This window comes from Eubalaena glacialis, chromosome 4 (assembly GCF_028564815.1).
Source record: "Eubalaena glacialis isolate mEubGla1 chromosome 4, mEubGla1.1.hap2.+ XY, whole genome shotgun sequence".
Lineage (NCBI taxonomy): Eukaryota > Metazoa > Chordata > Mammalia > Artiodactyla > Balaenidae > Eubalaena > Eubalaena glacialis.
In genome coordinates, this window is record NC_083719.1 from 157758458 (window position 1) to 157777554 (window position 19097).

General features: G+C 53.5%; 1 protein-coding gene across 1 annotated transcript; it reads right to left on the minus strand.

Annotated features, from left to right (window-relative positions):
- Positions 1-317: 317 nt before the first annotated feature.
- HK3 (hexokinase 3) lies at positions 318-17136 on the minus strand. Its single transcript, XM_061188508.1, has 19 exons — positions 17065-17136; positions 14119-14240; positions 10192-10354; positions 9828-9982; positions 9625-9744; positions 9439-9534; positions 8433-8532; positions 8170-8353; positions 7523-7678; positions 7138-7371; positions 6489-6784; positions 6238-6377; positions 6040-6159; positions 3558-3653; positions 3289-3388; positions 1231-1414; positions 956-1111; positions 562-795; positions 318-474 (listed from the first exon to the last, which is right to left on the minus strand). Exons 2-19 carry the CDS (start codon positions 14212-14214, stop codon positions 330-332), a joined length of 2775 nt encoding a protein of 924 aa, XP_061044491.1. The 5' UTR covers positions 14215-14240; positions 17065-17136; the 3' UTR covers positions 318-329.
- Between the last annotated feature and the right edge of the window lie 1961 nt (positions 17137-19097).

Genomic DNA, 19097 nt, shown 5'->3' on the forward strand with positions numbered 1-19097 from the left:
GGCCGGTGCCCCCGTGCGGGGCCTGTCATGTGAAGCTTGTGCCCTGACTCTGTTTTAAGTGCATTCGTGCACTTACACTTGGCCTTATGTACACAGCCTTGCCCGGCCGCCAGGGCGCGTAGGGATTTTAGCGGACGTGAATGTAAATAAATTATATATATATATTGCTAACCCAAGTGCTACTTCTCTCGGGGAGAGCTAGGGGTCCAGGCCATTGGCCATGGAGGGGTCATACATGGCTGTTTTGGAAGTCCTGGGTGTCTGGACCTGGCTGGGGGACAGATGGGGTCCCAGCCCTGGTCCAACAAAGCTGGTTGCTGGAGACTTCTTCAGACACAGGTCATCTGGGCAAGGCGGCAGGCAACAGCGGTGACCAGGGCTGCACCTTTGCCGGACCCGTCCTCTGATTGCAGGAAGGTGACCACACAGCGAGGGGCCAGCTCCCGCACTGTGGCTGCCACCAGGCTGGAGAAGCTGTGAGGGGGAGAGGCCGAGGTGAGGCCAGGTCAGCCGGGCCCCACCCAGCCATGCCTCCCTGCCCAGCCTGGCACCCAGACTCACTGAGGGTGCAACTTGTAGAGGGTTCCATCCACCCCCACGGACACAGTCAGCTCTTCCAGGCCCCGGTTCTCACGGATCTTCTCCACCACAGCAGCCACACCTGCCCCACAAAGCTGGGCGGCCCTCTGGGACACGGCCTGGCACACCTCCAGGACCATCAGGGCATCATCTGAGGTCAGGGACAGCCCCAGATCCTCCAGGATGGCTCGGACCTGCCTCAGGGCCAGGCTATCACTGGAGACAGGAGGGAATAGAGCACAGAGAGGCAGGATCCTGCATGAGCGACCCCCTCTCATGGCTTTTCCGTCCTCTGGGTGCACCTCCCTCCAACCAGCATTCCACCCAATGATAGAGTCCTTTGGGAGGTGGAAGGAGATAATGTAGGCCTCAGCACCTTTCAATCTCAGAGAGAAACTTGGTCTTGAAGATGTCCCTGGTCTGAAGGCGCTGGGTCTGCTGGCCCCGGAAAAGAACTCCAAGGCTGGTCAAATGCAAGAGGGTGTGGCGGACGATCTCCCCCAGGTACATGCCACTGATCATCTTCTCAAACCTGCATGAAAGTGTGTGTGCACACAGGGCAGGAGGCCCCAGCCCCGTGCCACCACCAGCCACCAGCCACATCACTAGTGCCAGCCACCACCAGTCACACCTGCCCAGCCCAACCCTCACCTCTGCTTGCCAGGGTTGATGGATGCCTGGTCCACACTTGCATCAAAACGGGTACTGAGCATGCTGAGAGAGCCATCATCCCCAAAGGCACCCCACTCCATGTTGATGCACATGTGGCCTGAGTCCCCAGCCACACTTGCCACATTCCGGAGCTCCTCCATGTAGCAGGCATTGGTGCCAGTTCCTTCAGAGAGGCCAGATGGGGTGGGAGCCATTTACTGATGCAGACAAGATCCCTCTGAGCCCTTCCCACCGAGATAGCAAAATCTGGGCTCATTTCCTACCTCTCCATCTCCCCATGCTCATTGGCCTGCCCAGGGCCTGGTCCTCCTTCCTTCCTCTCATCCCTTTTTCAGACCCTGCCACCATCAAGCCCCCCGGGACTCCACTACTTCCCCTACCAGCACCACCATCAGCGCATCTCCCATGCTACGCCAGGGTGCTCCCAAAATGCCCGTCATTCACATCATTCCCCTGAGAGATGTGTGACAGCCCCTGCTGTCACACGGGTGAGAGGCCCAAGCCTTCCTGGACTGGCCTTCCAGGTCTTTAGTCAAAACAGCAGGTGCTGGGCCAGGAACCGGGGACATAAAAATGAGACACAAGGAGCTCCACAGTGGCCAGAGGCTGGGCAATGAGCAGCCAACTCTGATACTTCCTGTGTGTGCCCAAATAGAAGTGCAAAGAAAAGCATCATGGAATGCCCAAGCACAGGTGAGTCTTCCTGCCTAGAAAGTCAGGAAAAGCTACAGAAGGAAGTGACATTTGGATTTGACCTTGAAGCCAAGAAGCTTAGACAGAAGGCATACCCTGGGTAAAGGCTTTTCCTTCTTCTCCCCAACACACGATCAGCTCTAAGCAGGTGTGTTGGACCCTGGAATTACTCCATCCAGTTGTTTATTCACACAGCAATCTGGGCCTGCCTCTCTCGAGCACCTCCCAGTGCCAGACACTATGTTCAAGAAGCTCCCAGTCTCCTTCGAGGCTGCCACATACCTCCTGCTCTAAGAGACGGATGTCCAAGGAGCTATGGGACCCCTCCTCCCCCATCTAGCCAAATTCCTTTTTTCAAGGCTTCCTTTTCAAGTCTCACTCATGTCGGGACCCCTTCCTTTCTGATCTTGGCTTGTTGCCCTGGCATTTAGAGTCAGATTCAGCTCTCTCTGATGGCCACATGCTCTTCTGGATTCAACCCTCACTAAACAGTCAGTTCCGAGAAGGCAGATATTTTCCCCTTCTTTATGTGTCTTCCTGTCCCTTCATCCAGCCCCCAACTGGCCACAGGAAAAGTGCTTAATAAAATCTTAGAATCTTGGGGACTTCCCTGGCGGTCCAGTGGTTAAGACTCCGTGCTCCCAATGCAGGGGGCCTGGGTTCGATCCCTGATCAGGGAACTAGATCCTGCATGCCACAACTAAGATCCCTCATGCTGCAACTAAATAGATCCCGCGTGCCGCAACTAAAGATCCCACGTGCCACAGCTAAGACCCAGCGCAGCCAAATAAGTAAATAAATATTAAAAAAAAAAAAAAGACTTAGAATCTTGGACTATTCAAAGAACCATCTCAACTCATTCTCTGCACACACACCCCCATCACTGGGGTCCCACCCAATTCCAAATACTCTGTAGGCCATGAGCCAGGCATAATGCTACACTTTGTCCCCTCCCATTTCATCCTCATAACCCCTTAAGACAGGCATTATTATTATCTCCACCTTAGAGATGAGGAAACTGAGGCTCTGGTGATTTGCCCAAGGTCATACCGGTGGAAGTGGCAGAGCTAGTATTTCCACCCAAATCTGTATGACTCCAAAGCTCACATTCATTTAACAGATGGGCAAACTGAGGTTCAGAGAGCTTAAATGACTGTGAGTCAGTAGCTAAGCTGGGCTAGACACCGAAGCTCCAGACCCTCAGCCCAATAGAGTGTTCCAGGGCCCCATTCAGTCAGGTAGGAATGATGCCACATCCCCAAGGCCAGGGGAATATCCTAATCAACAGGAGGCAGTAAATTAGCAACAGGCAGTAGGGGCACAAAAGAGCAGGGCCCTCCTCACCGACGATGAGGCCGACCTCGCAATGGGGGTCCTCGTAGCCACAGGACATCATGGTCCCCACCGTGTCATTGACAATGGCAACCACATTCAGTTCCACTGCCTGCACACAAAAGGATGCTGCTAGTTGCTGGGCAACGTGGTCGTCACAGCAACTAGCACTGGACCCAGAGGTCTCTACTACAGAGGGCCCCCCACATCAGGCAGCGGGAGACCCTTTGCTCCCTTCAAGGCCTGTTGCACCAAAGCACCCCTGCAGGCAGGCCACTTACCTGTCGGCGCCCGATGGCTTCCCGCAGCAGACACACAACATCTTGGCCCTCACAGTCAGATGCATTGAAACCCTTTGTCCAGTTCAGGAGGATGCCCTGGGGTGGGACAATGAGGAAGCAGGAAGCTAGAGGTCCCTTGGAATCTCACTTTGCCTCTCCAAAGCCTGCATCCCATCAAAATGCAGTATATGATTCCCTCCCCAGGTAGGATTCTGTGCCTACTCTGTCATACGATTAAGGGCCTTGCCCTCTGCCCCCTCCCAATTCCCCAGGAGGATTCCAGTGTGAAGAAACCTATTAATAACCATCCAACCTACGTCTTCTACTTTTAGTGCCAGAATGCTCAGATAGTTTGAGGGTCTGGCCATTTTAAGACATCTGCCCAGAAGGAATGGCCCTTTGTAATTGGGTTAGGAATGAACAGATCTGTAAAATGAGTGCTGTGTGTGAGAAAGGGAAGGACAGAGAAGGCTCAGAGGTCCAAATGACAGCAGAGTCTGCTCTTCCAGAAAGAGCTAGCAAGAGTCACTTGAAAGGAAGGAATTCTCAGAGTTGGGACGGAGCCGTGTCAATGGGAGATTCACATGCATGTTCCAGATACGAGTGAAGGATGAATGGAAAAGCCAGAAACCAGACACCTGGGCAAGACAGGAGGGGACAAGACAATTTACTGTGAGAAACTGGCCTTAAATTGTGAACTTAGTAATGGGGGCCTAGCTGTTCTTTTCTTATTGTGCTTCCTCTGAGGGAAGGGGCAGGGGAACTATTCCACCCACCATTAGGAGAAAATGACTGCTCTGCCCAAAGTAGACGCATGGAGAGCAGGTCTGGGAATCTTTGGGGCAGGAGATTTTAGACATATTAAATGACATTTCCCCCAGTAATATTTCCTTTTATTCCTTTCCCCATAAAACCACAAGATAGAGTATTCTGTGCTCATTGTCTCAAAAACAGAAACCAGAGAGAGTGAGAGTGAATGAGAGGGAGAACCAGATCATGAGTAACAGCAAAGTTTCCCCACTCCCAAATGAGAGAAAGACCCCCTGGTTTGGAGAAGGTGAGGTGGGCAGGAGTTAGAACCAGGTTCCGGATGGCTTCCTGAGAAAGATGTCCTAGGCCCTCCACCCTGGGCATGCCCCTGTGGGGAAGGGGAGGAAACAGAAGGGATTTGGATAATCTGAGAACAGAGGCAGCCTCTGCCCTCCTTCCCCACGGAGGGGAAGGTAAGGTATCAAGGGAGTTGTCAAGACCCAAGAGAGCAAGAGGCAGAGTCCAAATGGCTGGGGCCTGGACGTTTCCCCCACGTCCCAGCTTGTCTGCACATTCTATACAGCAAAGGAGGGGCCCCTACCTGGATAAGGGGGGGGTCCCTGAATTCATTACCATTAAGTTTTCACTCCTGAAAAGAATGTGGGCTCAACATAGAAATTAAATTCTGTTAATAGGACCGTGTTTCCTGCATGCCTGATTTTGCACAGTCCCACCTGCTTCTCACACCTTACAAGGAATAATCAAAAGGTGCCAGAATAACTCAGGCTGGAGGGAGCAGACAAGCAAAGAGACACTGCTGACTGCATGATCCAAAGGAAAGCAGAGCACAGAGGCCCGTATCTGAGAGGTCAGAGCAGGAGCAGAGGGTAGGCGAAAATGATAGGAAGGCTGGTTGGAGTAGAGGAGGCAGAGCTTCCCAGAGACCACAGGTGTGGAAGAACCTGGTAGGCACCTTCAGGGCCAGCAAGCTCCTCATCACAGGAGCTTTTCAGCAGAAGTTGGGGGTGTTGAGGAGGAGCTTCCTGGGAGCCTGGATCAGAGGTCTGGGAGGAGCCATCTCCATGGCAGGCCTTAGGTGTGTGCATGAAAAGTCTAGCATTCCTGATGAAGGATGCAGGGGTGTGTGCTGAGTGGGTGTTGTGTCTAGACCTGTGCCTGCCCCTCTGCCAACCCCAACCAGGCCCTGAGTAGGATACCAGCAAGGCTGGGAATAGGAGAGAGGGCAAAGGAACCATGCAACCACAAGCCCCTTTGAGAGACAGAACAAACTCTGCTCCCTGCAGATACCCTCGGCATTACAACAGTGCTGTGGGTGAGACAGCCAGTGTGTCCTCCGGTCAGTCCCAACCTTGGCCTGCACTGCTCCCAAGTGCCCAGACCTAATGCTGGCTCCACTCTCCTGCCCACTGGCAGCCCCCAGGGGTTACCATGTCCTTCTCCATCCCACGCCTTTTCATGGCCCTGGATTCCAGGCCACTCCATCCCACGCCTTTTCATGGCCCTGGATTCCAGGCCATTTCACCGCATCCCATCCACCTGGGCACATCACATCTGGGGAAACTGAGGCTGGGTGCAGGCCCAGCCCTGCAGTTCCTCCACCCAGCCCTCTCCCTAGCCCAGGAAGCCCTCTCCAGGCCTCCTGCCCACTCCAAGAAGAGTATGTTGGTGGAAAGCCCCTGAGGACGGCTTCCCCCAGCCCTCCCTCTCTCACCTGGTCCAGGCCGACCTGCCTACACGGGAAGGAGAAGGTGAAACCCAGGGGGAGGCTCTGCCCACTCAGGCCCTGCTTCTGCTGGAAGTCCACGATGCAGTCCACAATGTGGTCAAAGAGCTGAGGGGTGGAGCAAGTCAGGGAGCGGGCTACTTGGCCCTGTCCCGCCCCCTGACATCAGCTCCAGGTTGTGGGTACCTGCTGTCCAGAGCCCTGGGCCACGCACTCCGGGATGGAGTAGACCTGGCTGGTGATTTGCACACCTCCAGTGGCCACACGTACCAGGAGGACCCGGAAGTTGGTGCCCCCCAGGTCCAGGGCCAGGAAGTCCCCACGCTCTGTGGGGCAGAGACCCTCAGTGCCAGGTCAGAGCTGGAAGCTCCACCCCCACACATGCTGTGACCCCCAGAAGCTCATGTCCCAGCCCCACATTCAGGCCAAGTCCTTACCACTGCCATCAGGCGTGGCCCGGACGTAAGTGGGCAGCATGCGGAGGGAGGAGGCTTCCCCCTGGAGTCCCTTGGCCATGGCCTCTCGCATCTGTGCCTGCACTGCTGCCAGCTGCTCACGGGTCAACCGGAATGGTGCCAGGGTCTCCTCCAGCAGGCACCGGTGGGCAGCCAGGCGGGCAGCCACAGCAGTCACCATTGCCACACCCTGGCCACCCCCGTCCACAGAGGGTATGAAGGAGACATCACATTCGGGGGCCAGGAGCATCACTGTCTCCTGCAGGATGCTGAGGAACCTACACAGACACACATCAGGTGCACCCTGGCTTGGCACCTGGCCCTGACCCCCAGGGCTTGCAGAAGCCCTGGGCTCCCTCACTTCAAATCAATTCAATTCTAAACCCATCTATGCACCAACCATACGCCCAGTGCCCCCAGTAACACCCTCCCTTGCACACCCAAGAGAAGCCTCTTTCTCTCCTCTGACCTCTTCTGGCCTCCCCAGCCCCTGCCTGTCCTCACCTTGCTTGGGTGCCATTCATACCCATCGGCTTGCACCAGTGGTACCAGAGTGCCCTCTGTGTGTGTATCACAAACACACACTTGTTCCTGCTACCTGCTAACACAGGATCATCTGTATTCCCAATACCTGGGGTGTCGCTCAAACACTCGGCCTCCAGTGGCCACAGCGATCTGAAGTGTCTGCTGCTCCCGGCTGTGCTGGAGACGGGAGAGAACGGCAGCCAGGGCAGCTGCACAGAGCTGGGCAGCCCGCGTGCACACAGCCGCACATATGTGCTGCACGAACTCGGCATCTGAGGCCCTCGGGTTCAGGCCCAAGTCCTGCAGGATAGCGTGCACACGGGCTGCCCCAGCAGAGGGACTGGCGGGGACAGGGTGCTACTTTGGGGCTGAAGTAGCCCCAAAGCTCCCTGCCCCCACCAAAGCTCCATGGCTACCTCAGGGAAAGAGCATCCTCCCCATTCCCAAGTCAAGACCCCCTCTGTCGCAGCCCACTCGCCTCCCGCACTCACTCCTCCATCTCAGCCACATGTTCCAGGAGGATGCTGCCTTGCCTTAGCAGGGCAGGGGAGGTGTAGCCGCCAAAGAGGACCCCGCACCGGGCCAGGTGAGCCAGCACCAGCCGCACCAGCTCACCCAGGTACAGGCTCCCAATCATCTTCTCAAACCTACAGGCAGGAAGGGTGGCTGGACAGAGCCTTTCCTAAGCCCTCAGCCCACCTGGCCCCACCTCCAAGAACTCCCAAAGAGGGGTCATTTGCTTTGCGGTCCCTGCTGAAGGGTCCAGAAGCAAATGGCCTCCTAGGAGACAGTTGGGTGTTTACCCAGACCCCACTGCCCCCTCTGGCTTAGATTAGGTTCATGGGGACTCCTGGAGGGTGGAAGGACCCAAGGAGTGTAGGAGACTCTTTGCTTGGCTACTCCCAACCCCCAACCCCTGCCAGGGCTGGCCAGAGTCAGGCATAAGGGAGGGCCAAGAGTTAAAAACTCTTCGTTCTAGAACTCATTCCTTCTTTGAGCCTGGCCAGGGCCCCCCAGGATGCAACCCGGAGAGCCTAGGAGCAAACGAGAGGGAGGGGCCTAAGGGCTGGAGTACAGGGACAACAGAGCGGGAGGGGAACAAAGCAGTGATAGGGGCTAGAGCAGAAGGTTAGGCCACCTCTGGGCACCCAGATTCAGGGACTCGTGGTCCAGGGTGCGGTCGAAGATGGTCAGCACTGGCCCCAGGGCCCCATCATCACTGAAGGAGCCCCACTCGACGTTGATGCAGACTCGGCCCCGGTCCTCGTCTAGCACTGCCACATGCCGTGCCTCTTCCATGTAACACGCATTGGTGCCAGTGTCTGGCAGGGACACCCCATCAGGGCCTGTCCACCAGGCCTCCAGGCCCTCCATCCACCATCACAAATGCCCGTGGCTCACCTACAACCAGCCCAACTTCGCATGGCCCAACCCCTGGCTCGCAGCCCATCATGGTGCCCACTGTGTCATTCACCACGGCAACCACATCGATGCTGTAGGTCTGGACAACAGAGAGGACAGAGGTCAGGGAACCTGGGGGATGGGCAGGGCTGGGGCCCTGGCTTTGATGGAGACACACAGAGTCCCTGAAATGTGTGTCCGCATGCCCCACACATTTGCGTCACATATGCTCTAGGCCTTCCCACCCTATAGAGGATTTTCCTCCCATCCCACCCCTGCCCTTTGGCTCCTCTGCTCCCAGCTCAGGCCCTGGAGGTCTCAGGGGCTCTCAGCCTCAGCCATCACTTCCAGAACACCAGTGCTCCCCACAGGACCAGGACAAGGGTGAGCAAACATGTCACCTTGAAGGCTGCGCTGTAGACACCTCGCTTGCTCACCCTGGTCCTGGCCTGGCTCCCCAAGCCTGCTCCTCTCAGCCCTGACTTCCAGCTACTCACACAGCACCGTGGTGGTTAGTCCGCACAGATCCAGAGGGGCCTTTCTCAGGCATCCAGACTTTTGAATATGCCCTTCTCTGAAATTAGACCTTCCTCCCCAGCCCCAGCTTATGCACCTGGCAAACTTCTCCTTCAAGTCTCTGCTCAAGTCGTAGTACACCCTTCCCTGTGCTCCCACAGTCATCGGAACCACATTCTCAACAGGGACAATCTTTTATTGGAATGTTTTCCCACTAGACTTGTGAGGTCCCTGAGGACAGGGTCAAGTCTTTTCATCTTTGTTTCCCCCTACAGTCCTGAACGTTTATTTGACCTTTCTTAGCTTCAGTCTCCTTACCTATAAAATGAGAATGGTAGCGGCATTTACCCAAAGGTTACATGGATAAAGGGTATAAACAGGAAAGGAAAGAAGGCCCTCCCAGAAGCATAGGCACAGCCTACATGTGCTGGGCCCAGGCCCAGGCCCAGGCCACATGGGCATCCCTCCCTGCTCCCCTGCCTCTACTCACTCCCTGCCTCTGGATGGCGTCTCGTAGCAACTGGACCACATCCTGGCCTTCCACACCACTGCACCTAAAACCTTTGGTCCAGGAAATGAGGGTGCTCTGGAGGCAGAAAATTCAGGTCAATCCTCCAACGACCTTCATGGGGCTGCAGCCCCTCCACCCACTGTCCCTGTAGCCACTCTGCCTCACCTTGTCCAGCCCTGTCTGGTGACAAGGGAAGGAGAAGCTGAACCCAAGCTGCAGACCCTGATTGCCCACGGGGAGCGCATCCAGGAACTCAGATAGGCAGCGGGCGGCAAAGTCAAAGAGCTGTGGGGTGGGTTGGGGGCTTAGCTCTTCCCACTGGAGCCCCAGCTGCCCCCGGGCCCAGAGCCTGTGCAGTGAGTGCTCACCTGCTGACCAGGACCCAGCATCACCTCTTGGGGGATCACAAACTCCTGGCTTCGGGGCTCCATCTTGTGCCCCTCAATACCCATCAGGGTCACCCACAGAACACGCAGTGAGGCCCCTGTGGCTCCCAGCTCCAGCACCACGAAGTCTCCTTGCTCTGTGGGAAAGCAGGTCACAGAAAGGCACGCAGCTGGTGAGACCAAGCCCTCTTCTTCCCAGAAACATTCCCAAGGCCTGTGAAGTCTCATCAAGGGACCTTAGAGATGGGGACCTTAGAGATGGAGAAAGGGGTAAGGAACTCCCCCCTCCCCCAGATCAGAACCCTCTTACCAGTCCTGGCCACCCATGTTAGTCTATACAACCCACCAGTGCCATGTGGGGTAGACCCCACATATGTGGGCAGCATCCGGACAGCAGGGGCAGGGCTGGCCTGCCCCTTAAGGGCTTGCTCCATGGAGTCCAGGAGGCTGGTTTGGATCTGCCGCAGCTGTGCCCCTGTCACCTTGAACTGCTGCAGGCATTCCTGTACCTGAGGAGAAACAGGCCGACATCTGGGCAGGAGCCCTGTTGGCCTAGCGAAGTTCCCCCACTCCAACCAGGACAGAGGCCAGCCTGGCCCAGTTCATACCTCCCTTCCCTAGCCCAGACCAGCACCCCTCCCTCAGCTTCCCCAGGGGCTGGCCTGAGCCCTGCTTGAGCCTACTGTGAGCCTTGCTGTGCTCCCCAGCACCTGCCCAGCCCCACTCCTCGCCTCTTCACACACTGTGGCTTTCTTGCTGCTCACAGCCTACACCAGCTCCTGCACCCTCAGAAAGCTCCTTTCTGGTGGGAAGACCCACCCACTTCCTCCTGCTCCATTCCCTTGTGGATCCTTTCAGTTCCCTCCAACCCCCTCTACTTCTTTGAATTCAGGGCTGGCAAGACCTCTCCCCTGTCACCCCACCAGTGATTTGCTCTGTTTCCCCAGGACCCAGAGCCGAGCTGCTCAGTGAATTGTTGTTAGATGAGCAAATGAATGAACAAATGTGTGGATGAACTTCAGGTTCAGGGGCTTCCCTCTTCCGATACACTCCACTCTGGAGCCCAAGCAAGCCCAGCCAGGAGAGTTTGGGGGCCACACCGTGGAGGACAGTCCTCCCACAGTTGGCCACCCTTCACACAGACATTGACTGAGCCCCTAATATGTACCCAGAACTATTCTAAGCACCGTACACTGCACAGCCAGCTGAGTCTGCTCTTGTGGAACTCAATTCCAGTGTAGGGGGCAGAAAATAAGCACAGAAACATGTAATATGGTTCTGGTAGTACTGGTAGAAAAGAAAGGCAGAAATAGAAGTTCAGGAGTGACGAGAGGAGGAAGAGGTATTTTTGGATATTGGTCAGGGAAGGTCTCCCTGTGGAGGTGACCTAAATGAAGGAAGGGAATGAGCCATTTGAAGATATGGGGGAAGAGCACAAAGGGTTTTTCTTCAGAGCAAGGGGATGGATTTTGGCGAAGGCTGGCCAGGGGCAGATCAGAGTGAAGGGAGTGGCGGGCAGACAGGGAAAGCAGAGGATGGGACACCAGGTTCTTTTCCAGCAGAAGCTTGAGTTGGGGGAGCTTAAGAAAAGCTCCAGTATCTCACTTCTGTGTGGAAACCTCCCTGGGACAACCCTCTGGCCTGTCCTTCAAAGAGGCCTCAGCAGCCTCCCTGGGTTTGTCGGAGGGTCCCAGCCCCCGACTCCATTCTCCCAGTCTTAGCCTTTCCCAGGTCCCCACTGCCTGTCTCATAGGAATTCCATTCCTATGACCCGCTACCCCACACTGGGCCCATATCTGTAAAGTACCACTTAGGCACCTGGATAAGGAGGCAGGGAGAGCCAGGGAGGAGAGGCTGCCAACTGAGGGAGATGGGGGCAACTCAGTCCCACCCCTGCTTTAGGAAGAGAATGGGAAACAGATCCCTAAGGAGGCAAATGATCCTAACTGGAGTCCAGATGTTCAGTTCCATATTCACATTACTGCTTCCAGTAGCCATGCATGCTAGGAGGAGCTATTCCTGAGTCACAAAGGAGGAAACTGAGGCTCAGAGAGGTATAGTCATCTTCCTAATCCAAGCAGCTATTAAGGGGCAGAGTGGGACTTGAACCCAGATCTGACTGCAGAGATGTTTCCACATAAATGCGAAGCCTTATAAAAACTAATAAAAACACCTGAAAAGAACCCAAAGCTGATGAAGTTTGCAGCAAAGAAACCCCATAGGATGTGGGACGAGAAAACTTACATCTGAGTCCTTGCCCTGCCACTTCCTGGCTATGTGGCCCTGGGCAAGTTAAACTTCTCTCTGACATGGTAAGACTTACAAGAGAATAACAATACTCAAAAGCACCCAGGAGCCATGTCTTGTTCATGGCTGTATCTCAGAGCCACAAGGAGTGGCTGGCTCTCAGGATTTGTTGACTAAGTGGTTGTGGTGGCATAAGAAAGGGGATAATGTATGTGAAAGTGTAAAGTGCTGTTCAGATGTGAGGGGTGTTGTATTATTGCTTAATGACAACAGCAGAGTTATGGAGAAGTCAATGGCTTGGGTAGATCGATGTTTTTCTTCCTTTTCCTCCCGGCTGCAGTGAGAGGTGCAAGAGGAGTGACTAGGAGATGGCAGAAGCCTCAAGAAACACAGGAGGACTTCGCTGGCTGACGCTGGTGGGCGCACAGCAGCCAGGAGAAGCTACTGGAGTCTCGCCTCAACCTCCCCCAAGAAGAGTGGGGAGAGACCTCAGCCAGGAGAGTGAGGAGCAAAGCATTAGAGAGAGGGTGGATTCGATGTGGCTTCAATGCTGGATCCTTTGACCAATTTGCTGTATCGGTCAGTCAGGGCCCACCTCATCTCTCTGAGCAGGTTTTCTCCTCTGTCAAGCAGGAACAAAAATAGCACCCACTTCTTAGCGATGTTGTGAGGACTGAGAAGACAGTAGATGTGAAGGGGTGAGACAGTGGCTGCCCTATAGGACATGGGTTCCCTTTCCTCAGAGCACAAGGTAAAACCAGCCTGGGGAGCCTGACTCCATGTCCCCTCTGGTGACAAAAAGAGTCCTGGCAGAAGGCACCAGGAAGGGACTCAGATGGGACTGGGCTCCGACCACACGTGGTTCTTAGATCATCATGGGAAGGGGAGCTGAGGTAGAAGCCTGCAGTGCTGAGTGGGGGCCCAAGGCCACAGGAAATTTGGCATCCATGTGAAGTTCCCCCAAAGCTGAAGAGAATTGTCTTTAAACTGCAGGTGTGTGCAATAGAGCCAGCAGGGTGGGTGTGGGACCAGCGCCAGAGTCTCGAGAGAGTGGCGTAAAGTGAAAGAGGTGATGGTGGCAGGCCCTAGAGCAAGCCCTGGCAGGGCAGGCACCGCGGCACAGTCATTGCACCCTTCTGTGGCCCAGCTAGGGGTTGTGCACAGAAGAAATGTTTACAGGGTCTGGAGCAGACGTTGGACAAGGGTAAAGTGGGAGTATGAAATGCAGTGAGGGGTGACGCCCCTCTAGTTTGGGCAACAAGCCAAATCAAGCAGGTTTCAGAATGGGCTGGAAAACTAAAGAAACTACAGGGAACGATTCAAGAACCCTTTCATGGATGCCTCCTCTGTGCAGGTCCTGTATCTCCATTAGCTCGCTTAATCCTCCAGGAGTGGGAGGATTAGACGTTATTTTCCTCCATTTCACTGATGAGGAAACAGAGACGAAGAGATATGAATTGACTTACCCAAGTGTTTCCTGCTAGAGGGTGTGGTAGACAAGGGCTTCTAAATCTTGGTCAAGACGACAGAAAAAAGAGAAACTCACTCTGAGCTAACCTGAGGCACAATAACCTTGCTGCACAACCTCCAAGTTGAGTTCAGCACTGAAATCCTCTCTGTGTGCCTGACTTCAGTGGCCGTGTTGAGGGGTGAAAGATGTGCAGGAATGACTTGAGAAGTGGGAAAAGGAAGGGCTTTAAGAACACAGCTTTCTACAAGAAAAACCCTGGAGGGTCCTTTCTAGACTTTGGAGATGAAATACCTCAGCTCAAGCTCCTGTCGTGCCTTAAACTCAAGGTACGTCACCTCTCTAAGCCCCCTTCCTCGGCTGTAAAATGAGGAGATAACCCCCACCTTGCAGTGGTGTGGAGCCTTGAAGGAGAAAGCTACTAGATCAGACATGAAAGGCTCAGCAAACAGGAAAGGGCTGCATGGGTGTGAGCCAGTGGCCGCATGGCATCTTCTGCTGCTCCTGCTCTTGACAGTCTTGAATAGGCATGAGACAGGAACCCAGTGCTGAACTTACCAGCTCAGAGCTGTTTGAGGGGCAGGGCAAGCCTTCTTGGGGGCAGCTGGGGGCTTCTTCCCGTTGCTGCAACCCTAGAGACCCAATGGAGTCCATGTGGTTCCACGGTGGGGGGTGACCTCCTATGGGGGAAAAGGGTTCCCGGGTGAACCACGTACTCCACAGGTTGTGATGAACCTCGGAGGCTGTGATGCAGACCCTTAACTTTCTTCCTTCTGAAGGGGACCAGGAAGGAAGATGTGGACAGAGGTCAGAATCTCTGACCATCAAAATCCTTTAGTAAACAACCAGAAAGCCCTCATTTTCCAGAGCATGTACAACAAAAGAGCACTGGGAAGGCTGATTTCTAATCCCAATGCCATTCATTCATTCTGTCATTCATTCACATTTATCAGTCCCTAATGCCTAATGTGCCACATGCTAGGGTACAGACAAAGCAGACCTAGGCCACACCCTCAGGGACCTCACAGCTTTACCAATAATCACAGTATGACTGACACAGGCAGTGACAGAGATGGACTTGCTGCTGTACTTGGGAGTTCAGGGATGTGCTAAAGGTTTGGAGCAAAGGGTGTGAGGTAAGGAGGGGCCAAAGACCTGCTGGAGAAGCAAGCAGGCTGGCTTGGCACCTTCATGCCAAGTTAAGGTGTGCAAATTTCATGCTGAAGAGAGAAGTGGACAGGGGTGGATCTGTGCTTCAGAAAGGGGTTCCACTAATGCCATGACTTTGGGCAAATCATTTATGATTTCTTTGCATTTCAGTTTCTTCATCTGTAAAAAACAGGAGAAGATAATATCTACCTTCACAAGGTTGTCATCAGAATTAAATAGAGTAACAACAGGGAAAATGCTTTGGGAACTGTAATGTGCAACATAAACGTCAGGGTGAGTTTTGGAAGGTGGGGTGATGCTGAGCTGAAAGAGCCCTGTGCTCATAGTTGAGGATGCAGCTCCTCACAAAGCAGCCACACCAGGTCTCTCCATCTCAAGGCCTACTTTATTTTCATCTACATATAAATAAAATGGGGACCAGGAAGTTTACAAAGGAGCCTTCAGTGATTCAGGTGCCCTGCAGGGGTGGAAGAAAAGGGAAATGCAGTGGAGGGCCCAAGATGGGCAGAAGGCATCTGGCTACTGAATTATTCCACCTCTCCTCCTTTAACAGCAAAACTTCAGGAAAGCTACCTTCCCACCTCTGCAACCCCTCCCCACCTGCCACTCCCCTCATGTCCATGAATTTGCCCTCCCCATGGTCACCTATGATCTCCTGACTGCCCAATACCAGCCTTTTCTTCAGTCCCCATGCTTTCACCCTCTCTCAGGCATGCAAAGCCATGAGAATTCTCTTCACTGCCAAATTCTCTTCTCCCTTGGCTGCGACAGTCAGTCTTCCCTGGGCCTCCTTCCTGAGTCTCTCATAGTCTTCGTCAAGTCTTCGTCCCTCTCCTCTTAAACAATGGGGCTCCCAAGTTTCTGGCCATAGTCTTCTTCTCCACACTCCCTCTTTATCTCACTCATCCCCAAGGTTTGATTAAAACCTGTGTGAAGGTTCCCAAATCTACCCCTGTCCTGAGACAAATCCCAAATTCCAATGGTCTGTTAGCATTTCTGGATGCTGGAGAAGGCTCCTCAAACACAACGGTCAAAGCCACATTCATTTCCTCCTTCACTTTTCCCCACGAAATTCTTCTCTTGTCCTTCACCTTGGCTGGAGGCATTCATGTTGCCGCTATACATCCCTGACCCTCACTTCCTCTACGCAATAAGTTCTCAGGCTGAAAGAGCTGAGAGCGGAAAGAGCTCCCGTGTGTCTCCACCTCCCAGTTCCCACAGCCACTGTCCTAGACCTTCCACCCATCTGATTATTCCAACAGCCTCCTAATTGATATTCGTGCTCCCATGTGTCCATCTCGCCACCTTACCCACACCAAACATGTTACCAGAGTGACTGTGCAAAAATAGGTTTTATCATGTCATTCCCCACAATGTGAAGTAAGCCGTCACACTGTGATGGCTTCTACTGCAGAAAAAAAAAAAGTGTCAAACGCTTTGTGACTTTGCAACCCCCTCACACTGTCCTCAACCCAAGCTTCCTCTCTTGCTACTCCCCTTCATATTCCAGCCACATTGACTATGAGCTTCATCTTGTCTCCTGCTGTCCAGCCTTCATTCACAGCCTTCCCTGGAATTGCTGAGTCATCTCTGCTTCTTCAATGCCCAGCACAGGGCTTGGCATAGGTAGGTGCTAGTACAGCTTTGAAAAATTGAGAGGTGGGGAGTTCTTATTCAGAGAACCAAGAAATCAGTTTCCAAAAAATCTCCCCAAAGTCACATATACCTACACTCAGTTTCTGTCAAATCTGTCAAACATATGTTCCATATATGTTAGAGGTCTGTTTTGAGGATAAAATGGGGTAACTGAGGCAATTACCTTTGGGAAGGGCCTAGGGCTACACACATGGTGAGATTTCACTCTCCTATCGAGGCCCAGCTAGCTCAATCACTCATTCATTCACTCTCTTATTCATTTCTTCTTCTATTCAACATTTATTCAGCACTTCTACATACCAGAGACTGTGAAGCTTCCCCCAAGTAACCCCAGTATTTACACTCCCAGTAAATATTCATTTCTGTCTCTTCCAGCTAAGAGTTCCTGTGGGGAGGGACATGTCTCCCATATCACTAGATCCCCAGAACCCAGCCCAGGGTCTACACATGTTTGAATAACTGTGGCCCTCTTGGCTCAATTCAGCTGAATCAGCTACACGGAACGAGCCTTCCTTCTGAAAGGTATCCCAGGACCTCTGCCGAGGATAGGAACCACTATCGAGGACCAACCAGCTTAGTCTTTCCAGCCTCCACTCATCCAGGATGGACTAAGCAGGAGAGATGAGGGTAAGGAAGGGGCTAGAGCTGAGGCAGGCAGGAATTAGAGGAGAATCTTACCTGGTAGAAGCAGCAGTTGGTCACTCTCCTCAGACCTGGGCTCTTCTCTCTCAATATGAGACGTCCCACTGAACTGCTTTGCACTCAAAAGTGAAACTCACGAGTAATCTGACTTATAATGTCACCAAGCCCCACCCTCTCACTAGACACCAGCTAATTCAGGAAGGTGCACTCCCCTCTGAGTCTGCCCTAAGAGAAGGCCAGGTTAGGCAGGGCCATGGTGCAAACATAAGCAAGATCACCACAGGAAGTTGGGAGTCCTGAGTTGGGTCAAGGAGCCCAGGATATCCCCTCTGCAATGCTGGGAGCTCCATCCATTTTACAAACACTCAGAGTCCGCAGTGGTTCACCCCTGGAAAGGAGCTAGAAGAACACAGCCTGGGAAATATGTAGTCCAATGGACAATTTTCCAAAATGTGTAAGGACTTACTAAATGAACAAGAGGTGATGTGGGAGCACAAGAGGAAGAGGCTAACTCTGCCCCAGAGTGGGCAGAAGAAGTTGAGGAAGCTGAGCCCTGAAGGAAGAGTGGCAGTATGTCCTTGCATGTACAGAATTGTGGTGCAGCTCCAAGGACCTCAAGAGGATACATGTAGGTGAGGACACATGGTGGGAGAGGAGGCAGCCAGGCTGTGGAGTTCAGCCTTTAGTCTACAGGCCAAGGAGGAAGAGTAGGTTCACACCATGGGCTTCTCTACTAGAAAGGGAAGAGGAATCTCAGCTGCAGTGGGGCTGTTGGCCACCAAGCTGGTTTCCCTGAACTAGTCTTCTGGAATGTACAGAAAGTTGGGGTATCACTGTGCCCACTGCTGTGGTCTAAATACTTTTGTTCCCCTCCCACCTAATTCTTATGTTGAAAACCTAATGCCCAAGGTGACGGTATTAAGAAGTGGGGTCTTTGGGAGGTGATTAGGTCATAAGGGTGGAGCCCTAATGAATGGGATTAGTACCCTCATCAGATGGCTCCCTTGCCTCTTCTGCCATGTGAGGATACAAGAAGTTCGTGGTCTGCAACGTGGAAGAGGGCCTTCATCTGACCATCTGGCCAGGCTGGCGCCCTGACCTCAGACGTCCAGCCTCCATAACTGTGAGAAATACATTTCTATTGTTTATAAGCCACTCAGTCTGTGGTACTTTTTAATTGCAGCCCAAATGGACTAAGATACTCGCCGTGGTAGGAGACTAGACACACTGCACCAATTTTCATTCCAGGGAAATTGGTGAGCAGATACTTTAAAACTCCAGGCTATCTCATCAACAGTAACCCTACCGTTAACCATAAACAGTACTCTGCCTCCACATGACACCAGGATGGAGACCAGGGATGATGGCTGTTGAGTCAGTTTTGGCATAACTGGGCCTGGAAACATGCCACACATCAGCCCTTCTGCACAGTTCACTGTGTAGCAATCAGGCATGTAGGCTCTGAGATTGGGAATGGGGGTGGGGAGGATAGACTGGCCATCATTCACAACATAGCATCCTGCCTAGCCTGGGGCTCCAGTCTCTCTCAACTTCTTAGTGGGGAGACAATATGGAACTAAATGTGAATGTGATTCATGCTGACAGTCAGTTTGCAGTCTCCTGAGCCAGGGTGAGGATACACCCCTGACAAGCAATGCCAGGGCTCTTTGTCTGTGTTTCTAGAAAGCTATGTCTATTTCCCCAGCAGCAGGGGTCCCAGCACCCTAGGCAGAGTGTCAGGGAAGGTCTGTGTCAGGGCCTATGGAGGGAGGAGGCAGTCTGGGCTTGAGATCTGTGAACAACTATGACAGCCGTAACTGTAGCAGAGGCACCGCAAGGATGAGCAGCTCTCTTCAGACACCAGACGGCCACGGACCAAAAAAGGGAAGGACAAGTCCTCACAAGGCTCCTCATAGCCCCTTAGTGCCAATCTCCAGCTGTCCAGGAGGAACTAAGGAATGGGGAGAGGCAGTTAACTGGGGGAAAGGTGGGCTGTAGCCCAGGTACCACGGCTGGGAAGACAGTCAGGCCCTCCCTGCTCCGATCTGCTCACAGGCTTGCTTCTCACA

What these genes read in the sequence shown, in the direction of transcription:
- HK3 (XM_061188508.1), bottom strand. Translation starts at nt 14,214, where the DNA reads ATGGACTCCATTGGGTCTCTAGGGTTGCAGCAACGGGAAGAAGCCCCC. An exon ending in CGAAGTTGGGCTGGTTGTAG is followed by an intron (nt 8,354 to 8,432) that starts GTGAGCCACGGG and finishes TGTCCCTGCCAG; the next exon opens with ACACTGGCACCAATGCGTGT. An exon ending in AAGCCATCGGGCGCCGACAG is followed by an intron (nt 3,389 to 3,557) that starts GTAAGTGGCCTG and finishes TTTTGTGTGCAG; the next exon opens with GCAGTGGAACTGAATGTGGT.